Below are 12570 nucleotides of genomic sequence, written 5' to 3' on the forward strand. Positions count from 1 at the left end.
AAGAATATCACGCTTGCAAAAAAAAAATTATTCTCATGTTTCTATTTTCTGTTCATTAAGCTTTTGTAATCAAATATCTATACATTGAAAAATCATGACTTAAAAACGAAAAAATACCTATCTGATTTTTGGATATGTTATGCAAAAAAAATGACAGTCTGCAAGAAAAAATATAACAATATATATGGCCTTGGTCCCGATACCATGAAAACAATAAAAAAAACATTTACAATCAATAATTATGGAAACAAAACCCTATTTGTTTGCAAGTATAATATTTTTGTAAAGAAAACTTATTCATTGCATTGATTTGAAATGTCGATCATCGAAACCGATGAAGTCGTTCACCCTAAAATGGAAATGGTCACCCTAATGGAAAAACTATAAAAATACGGGTCTAATGGTTTGCGATGAAGAACAAAATCACCACTTTTCACGAAAATCTGAGATCCACTATATCGGTTTGACATGGAATGACTGTATATAAATCTGATACAAATAATGTACAAGCATGATGTTTACAAAATTTGTATTTGTTATAATCCATAAAAGGCTTGAATACGTACCAAATAATTTTCTGGTGGTTGATTAAAAGTAATTGCACTGACACTTTATAAACCCTTAAATCATTTGAATCCGTAAGATTATCAAATAAAACTACTGTAAATCATGAAAAAGACAATTTTATTTATATGTTTGGAAACATTTGAATACCTGATCTGACACAGGCGCGCTGAACTAGAGAATTCAAAAAAGTTAACAAACCAAGATCAGATTTTCGACTGTACAAACCAGTGTTGTAGGCGGTCAACATTTCTCTCAACCATCACATACTGGCCTTGTTCGAGAGTTACGGCTCAATATGTACACCCAGGTTTTTTTTCACGGGGGGGATACGTACCTCGTAAAAAACCGCGTTAATTAGAAAATCCGCGTGAAAAAAAACCGCGTCAATTGAAAAATCCGCGTAAAAAAACTGCGTTGATTGGAAAATCCGCGTAAAAAAAACCAGGTCACCTAAAATCTACGTAAGCATCGTGATAGAGTGCGGCACTAATATCCGATGGTAACCATTAGCAAGACTGGTACAAACCAACATCAAATAATCTATCCTTCGCGCGTAGCAGAAATAACGCTTATCTGTGTTGAGCCTTTCAAATGCCTACCTTTCAAATGCCTAAGAAAAGAGAATATTCTGAAGAAAGCCTAAATTATAAAAGAAATCAATCAAACTCAGAAGAATGAGAAATTCCACATCTATTTGAGAATTCGAATATCTTCGTTCGAAAATGGCATTCGCCTCTAATGAACAAAAATAGAATCGGACAAACCAACATCATCGGATGCCGCAATCGATCGTCGTTTCGAATTGTTGGGTAGGGGTTATTATTTTTGCTGAGTAATTCCGTGAAGGAATCCATTCTTTCTTCGAGCGTTTATAATTCTGCTTCGGGTCAACGAGATCGTATGATAATCATTTCATACAAAAGATAAAGGTTATTGAAATCACACAAATTCGTATATAAGCTGGCGACCGCTCGGAAATCCATTTAGTTGTGATTAGAAAGTACCGGGATGATGGTCTCGCTCGCTCGCTTAAGCACTTTGCTCCTCTCCGCAAATTCAATTTCTTTTCTGCAGCCGGAACGAACGGAGCTTTGAGCGAAATACCAGATATGGATGACAATTCGATACAGATTGTTCACAAACGGTGATACTGATTATGGATTTGGTAGCGAAGAAAATGAAATGTCCGATATGATGTAAAGAATGTTCCACCATATCAAAGAAACCATATTGTTTGATGAAAGCAGGAGTTTTAATATTATTTGTTGACGCATGTCACATTCGATCGATGATTTTAATTGATGGGGAAGGGGGTATTATTTGTGCTGGAATTTTTCGAGGGTAAATCGATTTCTACTTTGAGCGTTTATAATTCTTTTCGAACTATACGAAGTGATATTGTAATCACTTTATTTGAAAGATGAAATGCCTAAGAGTTATATGCTTTTTAATTATTGACCCGAAAACTTGTTTGAATAGCTTAAAAGTGACTTTGGAAACAGGTTAATGAAATCACTCAAATCCGTATATAAGTGCCCGCACGGAATTCCATTTCAAGAAGGTCGTTTGATGTTTGCTGAGACTGACACGGTTTGCTGACGAGCGTCGAACGACAATGAAGTGTCTTTGTCAAGGCAGGTGGAGAAAAAGTTTAGATTGAGCTGTCCCCAAGGGCAATCGTTTGAAATCTCTATAATTCAAGAAGAAGAAGAAGAAGAAGAATAAGAAGGAGAAGGAGGAGAAGAAGAAGAGGAAAAAGAAATCCATTTAGTTGTGATTGCGAAGTGACATGAGAATTGTCTCGCTAGCTCGTTAAGCACTATGCTTTTCTCTCTCAATCCCATCTCCTTTTCTGGCACCGGACTGAACAGAGGAGCATTTTTTGGTAAAAGCAGCTATTTTACTATCGAATGCTCATGAATGCCCCATCGACCGATGATTCCGATTGTCGGGGGTTGGAGAGGGGGTATTATTTGCGCTGGGTATCTCCGAGGAGGAATCGATTCCTTCTTTGAGCGTTAATAATTAATTTCCGGCTAAACGAAGTGGTATGATAATCACTTTATTCGAAAGATGAAATATCCAAGAGCTACATGCTTCTTACTAAGCCAACGGTAGTCCTACGTCTCCCTTGCGGTGACAATTATTGTTAACTCATAACATAAATTTATCAACAGTTTTACTTTTAATATTGATTTATTAACGGTAATCAAAATAACCCAGTGGAAAATAATAATGAATGAATGATAAAAAAGAGGCCAGTAAATGTTATTTTTGATTTTTATTCAAATGGTTTTAGACCCCTAAGACACTGCTCCATTAGATCCCACTGTTGATAAGATAAATTAGTTAGTGGGTCATGTTTCGTTACATGAAAAGATATAGTCCGGTTTTAATGCTTGATCTAGAAGTCTTTTGAACCCGACCATTTTGACTGCTTAATGCTTTACGGCTCGTTATCTAGAGCAATCATTTGTCAAATTAAATAATGTTATTTTTCGGTCTTCGCGTCGGTCTCAGCCTGAAGCTATTTTCTATCAAATGATTGCGACATTTGTATTGAATAAAGTGCCAGATTATTATCACCCCTGGGAACAATTCTAAGTTTCTTTTTAAACTTTTTATCTTGATTGATGTTCTATGCTTATTCAACTACTGAAGACTTCTTGCAGAACTGAATATGATAATCATTCTAAATGGAAAATTTAATAGTCGTTCATAATTTTCATGTGAAATTATGTTTAATTTAATAAGTTACTGTTCGATTTTTCGTTAACAAAACATTCACTCGCGAATTCCGACTATCTACCGAGCAAATTAATAAATTCATACTTATTTCATGATTTTTATTTTCATGGCAGATTCCCTGGAAAGGACTGGTCGATGCAACAACCACATAACCTCAATAATCAACTCAATCGCCTCGGATTACGGAGGAACACATCATATACCTGAAACTTAGATACGACGACAGAAGAAGAAGAATAAGAAAACAACCAAAACGTGTTTCTTGCGGATTAAAAGGATCGATTTTTTTCGCGGAAGACGCATATCGAAATGAAGAAAGTGTTTAAATATTGTATTCGGAACCACGGAGACTTTTGTAATCTATTTAAATTTATGTGGATGAACGGAACTGTTACCGTTACGGTTTGTTCATAGTGGAATTCGTTTGAACAGATTTCAGTATAAAAACGTCTGAAGAATGATTCTTCTCATTAACTTGAGTGAAAGAACCTGAGGAATGTGAATGATGTAAATGAGATAAACGGGCTTATTTAGGTGACTGTGTGATCGTGATTTGTTGTGTAAATTTTCAATGTGCTCAAGAGCGAACACCAAATCTCGCGGAAATTTCTGTTAACACCCTTCCATGGGGAATGACTTTCGCTATATAGGTCTGACAACTTCTCACAATTCCTTCTTCGTCTGTCCTTCCAAAATTAGAGCATGAGAAATCTCAGTTATCATCATATCTCGTTTTTAGTTATTTATTATACTCAAAAGCGATGTATTTATTGCTAGTGCGCAACTCTTTGGCGGCGCTTTTAAACCATAGATTGTATTTCGAAATAAAATTATATAAATTCTGAATAAAAGAGAGACGCATCTTTTTATTTGGCAAACGGTGTAGCGGTTGTTATTTTGAATAGAAATAAGCAAACGAAAATCGTAATCATCAACGTTTTTCCCCACCCAAGGCAAAACCTGGTAACTGTCTTTTTACGCTTATTTTCTGTTTTTTCAAGTGCAAATAACAGGGTATTCGAACAACGCAAGATGTCAGCGTTACCAAATGCTACGAAAACCAATGATCATTTTCACACGAACGTAACATACGAGGGTAGGCTGATTAGTAATGGTACACCTCTACACGCCTGCGTAGTTTGAAGGTTTTGCTTTCATCCAGTTTGTATTGACCAGTGGAACTATGGCGGCGTTCTGGTACTATGTTAACGCGAATTAAACAACGTGTGGTTGTCGAATTTTTAACTGCTGAGAAAGGTGTGGTTCACAAATTACTTAACGTCAAAAAAGTGGTTTTTACCCCCTGTTCTCTCCTCCCCTATGTAACAATAAGTAACACAAGACAAACCCCCTATTGAGGTATAATTTGCGTTATATCGATTAGCAGTGTAACGTCTCCTGTATATTCTCTCGAGCCTTTTACGGCATCCATTTTATTTTTACTTTGTATCTAAACTTCGAGCAATAAAGACGTGTGTGATATAATTGACGAGTTGTCTGTCTTTGTCCGAATATCCGGTTGTCCCAAAACCCCCTCCCCTTAATTTACGTAACGCTCATATAATCTGTACACTCTGACCACCTTCTATAAGACTAGGTGATGATCTTGCTGCTTTGTGTCATTGTAAACAAACAATGCTCCAATTTATATTCTAGTGTGTAGGTATTGGTGATGTAAACGTACGGTTTTGTATTTTTCATGTATCAAGTTTCTATAAAACCAATTATATTTTCCGTTGTTTTAGTTGTTTCGATCAATAAATCTGGAAAATGCCGAAAGGAAAATTCCTCACGGAGAGAGAAGAAAGACAAATCGATGCATTTCTCTAAGAAAATGTTGGTATCAGAGAAATTGCCCGTCGGATTGGACGATCCCATCAAGTAGTGCTCAATTATTTGGCAATCCTCAAGGATACGGTAAGAAGAAGAGAGCTCCACGTAAATCGAAGCTCTATGGCCGGGATAAGCAGGAAATAGCTAGAACAGCTTCGAATACCTCAAAATCGCTCATGCAAATAAAGCCATATTTCAATTTAAATGTTACTCGGGTGACAATTCATCAAGTTTTGGTAAAAAATTGTCACATAAAGAGGGCTTAAAAGGTTAAAACTCCTCATCTTACATCATCTCACATCGTAAGACGTCTGAATTTTTGCCAGAGCTCATATGAACCGACAGTGGGATATGGTATGTTGTGACAAAGAATGTTTCCAAAAGAATACATTTTGCTATATACCATAACGAAATGTTCTTCAATGTATAGGTTAGGTAAAAAAGTTCAATTTGGATGGTCCTGATGGTTTCAACGAGTACTGGCGTGTTTTACGAAAGAAGGAACAGTATTTTTCAACCAGGAATTTTGGTGGAGGCTCGTGCATGGTTTGGGCGGGATTCTGTGCATCCGGAAACCTCAAGATTGCTTTCATATCATTCTAGGATTACATACATGTTCAGGAATCCTCTCTCCTACCGTTTTTGCGTGGATATCGTCTCAAAAAATCACATTCCAGCGAAACAATGCTACTATTCGTACCACGATACACCACGATTGGAAAATTTTTTTTTCTGCATTATAGTGATTTTCAACTAGTTTGGCTGGTTCGTCACTTTTTACTTCCATTTTTGGAAGAATGTCGGGAGTGAGAATTGAACTCGTGACCTGTAGCGTGAGAGGCATGGATGTTACCATTACGTCAGATCACCTCCACACGATTGAAGATCTTAAGTTCGCAATTTCGGAAACATGGAAAAATATCCTGAAATCCTTTCAGCAGAATTTGGTAAATAGTATTCCAACACGAATTTTCCAGGTTATTGGCCGAAATGGCGAGGTTGCCAATTATTGACATGTAAATCAGCCGATCGTTTTGAATTTTTCATTAATTATACTTATGAATTTTAAAATGGTCTTATAGAAACTGGACAGCTGAAATTATCATATTCAAACACAATAAATAAACAAACAACTTGTTTGAACGAAATTAACGTTAAACATACTTTTTTTCTAAGCATTCAACAATGTATGAATGTATCATGTTGAAATTCTAACTGTTTGTGTTGCAACGAAATAGAATCAGGGTGGTCTTATAGAAGTTGGACAAAGTTTATATAAAGTCAAAGTTGTTTGAAAAATTTTCATAACGTAGGTTTTTTTGAAGTGGCATGTCGAACAGAGACGGAAAATCAATGCTCACATCTGTTGGGATTGGTGCTTTCAAATCATCTGGCGTTTAGCTGAGAGGAACATGGGCTGGTACAAATTGATGTTGATTTATATAAATGTGACGAATACTTGCAGCAGTTCTGGTCGTTACGTTTTACTACTCGCAAAAGTTATTGGGATGTTATTACGTCACGAGCAAACTGCTCGGCTCGATATCGTACTAATTCTCCTTCATTTGGGAGTTTTCAAACTCAATATATTCTGCTATAACGGGATATCCATCGATCGCTAGGTTATTCCACACATCAGCCAACAATTTCCATGCATACTCAAAATGTTTTGATTCCTGTTTCGGGTAATTTTTTTAAGTTTTTATCAAAGTGAGATCCTTCATGATCATAAAGGAATACTGAACCTGTTAACTCCTGAAAAAGAGGAGCCATCCGACGTTCACCTCGCTTGAAAGCACTGCGTCCTGGATCTTCTACAGTAACGAATATTATATCAAGAATCAATTGATCAAAACGATAAATCGAAAATATCTAAGATCTTTTTAAAACGAAGGTTCTCGTCTGGGCCCTACATCCACATTAATCATGATTACTGGCTTGATTATTCGTTGATACCGAATAATCTCGAATTCAGGCAGCTCGTAGACCCTTTTAAAGTCGAGCCCATGAGAAAATGCGTTCGATGAACAGTGCTTTTCTGAACGAACTGCAACGTACAATGGACCACTGTGTTGAAGTGCTTCAGCATGGCCAAGGTGTCATGTTTAGCAGCCATGACAAAATCATGATCCGGTAGATTAACGCAATATTCGAGATTTATTTATCGGTGCCTGCTTACTGGCTGCTGTTGAGTCCATTACAACACGTGCTTTATCATATTGGCTTAGGCTCTTCGTAGCCTGATTGGTTGCATGTCCGCTATTAAGCGAACGATCATAAGCTTCGACAACGATTTCGAGGATATTTTCGCACAATGGCAACATATAAACTGCTTCCCCGACACTTAAAATTATATAAAACTTTTCTACTGTTATGACATGCTGGATTGCGCCTATTTCAGCTTGGATGAATTCATTTTCTATTTTTTGACGTGGGACTACGTCTAACCGGAGTACAGGGGGGGTAAAATAAAAACCTAAGCACAGAACATGCAGGAAAAAATGAAAGATTCCGAATGCTTATAACTCGAACATTTGTTACTGGATCGAAAAGATGTTTGCATCAATTGATAGGAAATATTTCTACGCTTCTATCGCAAATAATAAAATGTTATTTTTATTAGATAAACAACTGAAAACTGTAAAATGTTAAGCGTTATCTAAACCCCCTGACTGCCTCGTTTTGATTGGCCCGATTTACAGTTTCCCCAACACAGCCATAAAAACCAAGCAGCCTTGGTGAAATAGGCATTGCAAATACATGAAAGTCGGGGGTATTTTTGTGCCGACTGAAATGTGTTTCAATAACACAGACTTCAAATCCAAAGAGCGTGGGGAAATTGGTATTGCAAATTCATGTAAGTTGGGGGCATTTTTGTACCGGTTGAAATGTGTTTCCCCAACACAGACTTCAGAACCAAGGTGTCTGAGAAAATTAGCATTGCCAATTCACGCAGGTCGGGAGTATTTTTGTTCCGACTGGAATGTGTTTACCTAATACAGACTTCTAAACCAAGGTGTCATCATACCAAACGTAAAAGGACTGTCATTAAATTTACTTGTAACCAGGGTTGCCAATAATATTTTTCAAAAAACTGGAAGATTGCTCTTGAAAAAACTGGAAGAAAACTGGATCCTGTAAAATCGTTTAATTTTAAGAAGTTCGGCTTTGATTTATCCAAAATGATTGTTTTGATTGCTTGATTGCTTGAGATATAGAATTTCCTACGAAGCTTCTTGTAGTATTTATATGCAGTTTATAAAATAGTGAAATAAACATTGATTACCCTTTCGAGCAGATCAAAATAACGTTTCCCACCGTTCGAACATCACTGTGAAACAATGTTTGAGAATCTTTTCTTCTAGCACCTCTAGGAAATACGGTTTTATTTGGATAAAACATGAAAAATATCGTATTCATTGCTCGACAATAAAAAAAAATCTCCGCCTGCGAATAATGGATCTATATGGTAGAATGTCCGAAAAAGCATTTGAAACTATTGAGAAACAGAGTAGAAGGTCAAAAGCCCTAAGAAGGACGGTTGTAATTCCATGGCTATTACGTAAAGAAATATAACTCTCCGCCGTCGCGATTGAAGTTCGATTCAGAGTACACGCGAATGATAACGGAACATATCGCCGGAGATATTGGTATTAGAGGGCACAAATTTCGTAACGCTAAAAATCCGGATTTTGGACCCCCTCCCCCCTACGTAACGCAATTTCCTATCTCCAATACACATAAAGTAACGCAACCTCAACCACCCTCCCCGCCTTATCGCGTTACGTAATTTGTGCACGACGCCTTACCAAAAGATAATTCTCCGTCGCGATTAAATTTCTATAAAGCGTACGTGCGATGCATAATGCTTCGGGACGATTATTTCTAGAGGAGCCCTCTCGGCTTCTCAGGTTTTCAAAAGATAACTCTCCCCCTTCGAGATTGAAGTTCGATATATATAGATGATTAACAGAATACGATGGGTTTTAGAGTTCCTCCGGGTATTTTTTCAGGTTTCCCAAAGATAACTCTCCGCCGTCGCGGATGGTGTAGCGTAAGTGTATACGCTATGAAAAACATAAGATATTGCCGGGATGATTGATTGTAGAGGAGTTCTCTCGGTTACCATCTCAAGTTTCCCACAATTAATTTTCCACCGTTGGGATTGGATTTTGATTTGAAAAGATGCGATATATAATAGAATATATAGCCGGTCACAATATTTTCATTTTCAGGTTACCTAGAGATAATCTTTAGCGCATGTTGTGACACAAGAGATTTTCAGATTTTCATTTTGTCAAATGATCGATTGATCACGGATATAAACAGATCTGAACGATTACCAAGGTAAATAGATCGATCGAACGAAAAATGTCAAAAAACAAAATTGGTCAAGGAATAGAAAGGATGAGGGAAGCATAATGTTTATGCATTGTGAATTTATTTTACATAAAATTGGTAAAGCACACAAATAAAAAAAACTGAATAAAACTGGACAATATTTAAAAAAAACTGGAAGATTTTAGGGTTTAACTGTTTGACTGGATCGAGGAAAAAAAACTGGAAGAATCCAGTTTAAACTGGAACATTGGCAACGCTGCTTGTAACGAAGAACATAATCTATCACAATGCATGAATTGACCTTACATGGAATTATACAATCTTTTTACTCACAAAGCAAATATAATGGATTCAATTGAATTCGGAAATTGTTTCATTCAATGATAAATTTAATCAATACAAACAAATGATTGCTAAACTATGGTAGTCCCACGTCAAACTATCGGTTATATCATAGATATAACCCACCCATTTTATTTGTTTACGTACACAAATACAGCCATTGCATGCCAAACCGATATAGTGGTTCTCAGATTTTCTTGAAAAGTGTTAGTTTTGCCTTTTTTTGCCTTTTTTTGAAAAAATGACACATTTGCCAATTAATTGAATTCTAGTCGCATACATCCAGTCTAGTCGCATAGAAATATTGAACGAAGACTGAAATCATGTTAGCTTTGAAAAATCATAACAAAAAAAAATAACACATCTCTAATTTTTGGATATGTTATGTAAAAAAAAACCTCAGTTTTCATGAAAAAATTTTAAAAAAAATTAGCATCCTTGGTCCCGAAACCATGTAAACTATAAAAAACTAATCCAATAAATAATTACGAAATCAAAACCCATTTTTTTCCCATGTCCAATATTTTTCAAAAAAGACTATCTAATTGGCTTTAATTGTAAAATTTAATTGTAAAAATTGGTGCTTTATCATATTGGCTTAGGCTCTTCGTAGCCTGATTGGTTGCATGTCCGCTATTAAGCGAACGATCATAAGCTTCGACAACGATTTCGAGGATATTTTCGCACAATGGCAACATATAAACTGCTTCCCCGACACTTAAAATTATATAAAACTTTTCTACTGTTATGACATGCTGGATTGCGCCTATTTCAGCTTGGATGAATTCATTTTCTATTTTTTGACGTGGGACTACGTCTAACCGGAGTACAGGGGGGGTAAAATAAAAACCTAAGCACAGAACATGCAGGAAAAAATGAAAGATTCCGAATGCTTATAACTCGAACATTTGTTACTGGATCGAAAAGATGTTTGCATCAATTGATAGGAAATATTTCTACGCTTCTATCGCAAATAATAAAATGTTATTTTTATTAGATAAACAACTGAAAACTGTAAAATGTTAAGCGTTATCTAAACCCCCTGACTGCCTCGTTTTGATTGGCCCGATTTACAGTTTCCCCAACACAGCCATAAAAACCAAGCAGCCTTGGTGAAATAGGCATTGCAAATACATGAAAGTCGGGGGTATTTTTGTGCCGACTGAAATGTGTTTCAATAACACAGACTTCAAATCCAAAGAGCGTGGGGAAATTGGTATTGCAAATTCATGTAAGTTGGGGGCATTTTTGTACCGGTTGAAATGTGTTTCCCCAACACAGACTTCAGAACCAAGGTGTCTGAGAAAATTAGCATTGCCAATTCACGCAGGTCGGGAGTATTTTTGTTCCGACTGGAATGTGTTTACCTAATACAGACTTCTAAACCAAGGTGTCATCATACCAAACGTAAAAGGACTGTCATTAAATTTACTTGTAACCAGGGTTGCCAATAATATTTTTCAAAAAACTGGAAGATTGCTCTTGAAAAAACTGGAAGAAAACTGGATCCTGTAAAATCGTTTAATTTTAAGAAGTTCGGCTTTGATTTATCCAAAATGATTGTTTTGATTGCTTGATTGCTTGAGATATAGAATTTCCTACGAAGCTTCTTGTAGTATTTATATGCAGTTTATAAAATAGTGAAATAAACATTGATTACCCTTTCGAGCAGATCAAAATAACGTTTCCCACCGTTCGAACATCACTGTGAAACAATGTTTGAGAATCTTTTCTTCTAGCACCTCTAGGAAATACGGTTTTATTTGGATAAAACATGAAAAATATCGTATTCATTGCTCGACAATAAAAAAAAATCTCCGCCTGCGAATAATGGATCTATATGGTAGAATGTCCGAAAAAGCATTTGAAACTATTGAGAAACAGAGTAGAAGGTCAAAAGCCCTAAGAAGGACGGTTGTAATTCCATGGCTATTACGTAAAGAAATATAACTCTCCGCCGTCGCGATTGAAGTTCGATTCAGAGTACACGCGAATGATAACGGAACATATCGCCGGAGATATTGGTATTAGAGGGCACAAATTTCGTAACGCTAAAAATCCGGATTTTGGACCCCCTCCCCCCTACGTAACGCAATTTCCTATCTCCAATACACATAAAGTAACGCAACCTCAACCACCCTCCCCGCCTTATCGCGTTACGTAATTTGTGCACGACGCCTTACCAAAAGATAATTCTCCGTCGCGATTAAATTTCTATAAAGCGTACGTGCGATGCATAATGCTTCGGGACGATTATTTCTAGAGGAGCCCTCTCGGCTTCTCAGGTTTTCAAAAGATAACTCTCCCCCTTCGAGATTGAAGTTCGATATATATAGATGATTAACAGAATACGATGGGTTTTAGAGTTCCTCCGGGTATTTTTTCAGGTTTCCCAAAGATAACTCTCCGCCGTCGCGGATGGTGTAGCGTAAGTGTATACGCTATGAAAAACATAAGATATTGCCGGGATGATTGATTGTAGAGGAGTTCTCTCGGTTACCATCTCAAGTTTCCCACAATTAATTTTCCACCGTTGGGATTGGATTTTGATTTGAAAAGATGCGATATATAATAGAATATATAGCCGGTCACAATATTTTCATTTTCAGGTTACCTAGAGATAATCTTTAGCGCATGTTGTGACACAAGAGATTTTCAGATTTTCATTTTGTCAAATGATCGATTGATCACGGATATAAACAGATCTGAACGATTACCAAGGTAAATAGATCGATCGAA

At 36.6% G+C, this 12570-nt stretch overlaps 1 protein-coding gene across 2 annotated transcripts in view; it reads left to right on the top strand.

Moving 5' to 3' along the window:
• The window catches only part of LOC129771821 (uncharacterized), a 28899-nt gene extending 24197 nt beyond the window's left edge, over positions 1-4702 (top strand). For both annotated transcript variants that reach the window (XM_055775882.1, XM_055775884.1), the window contains exon 4: positions 3429-4702. In XM_055775882.1, coding sequence (XP_055631857.1) covers position 3429 — 1 coding nt within the window. In that variant the 3' untranslated portion in view covers positions 3430-4702. The remainder of the gene's footprint in view (positions 1-3428) is intronic.
• Positions 4703-12570: the final 7868 nt, after the last annotated feature.

The sequence above is a fragment of the Toxorhynchites rutilus genome, chromosome 2, assembly GCF_029784135.1.
Source record: "Toxorhynchites rutilus septentrionalis strain SRP chromosome 2, ASM2978413v1, whole genome shotgun sequence".
In the NCBI taxonomy this organism is placed as follows: domain Eukaryota; kingdom Metazoa; phylum Arthropoda; class Insecta; order Diptera; family Culicidae; genus Toxorhynchites; species Toxorhynchites rutilus.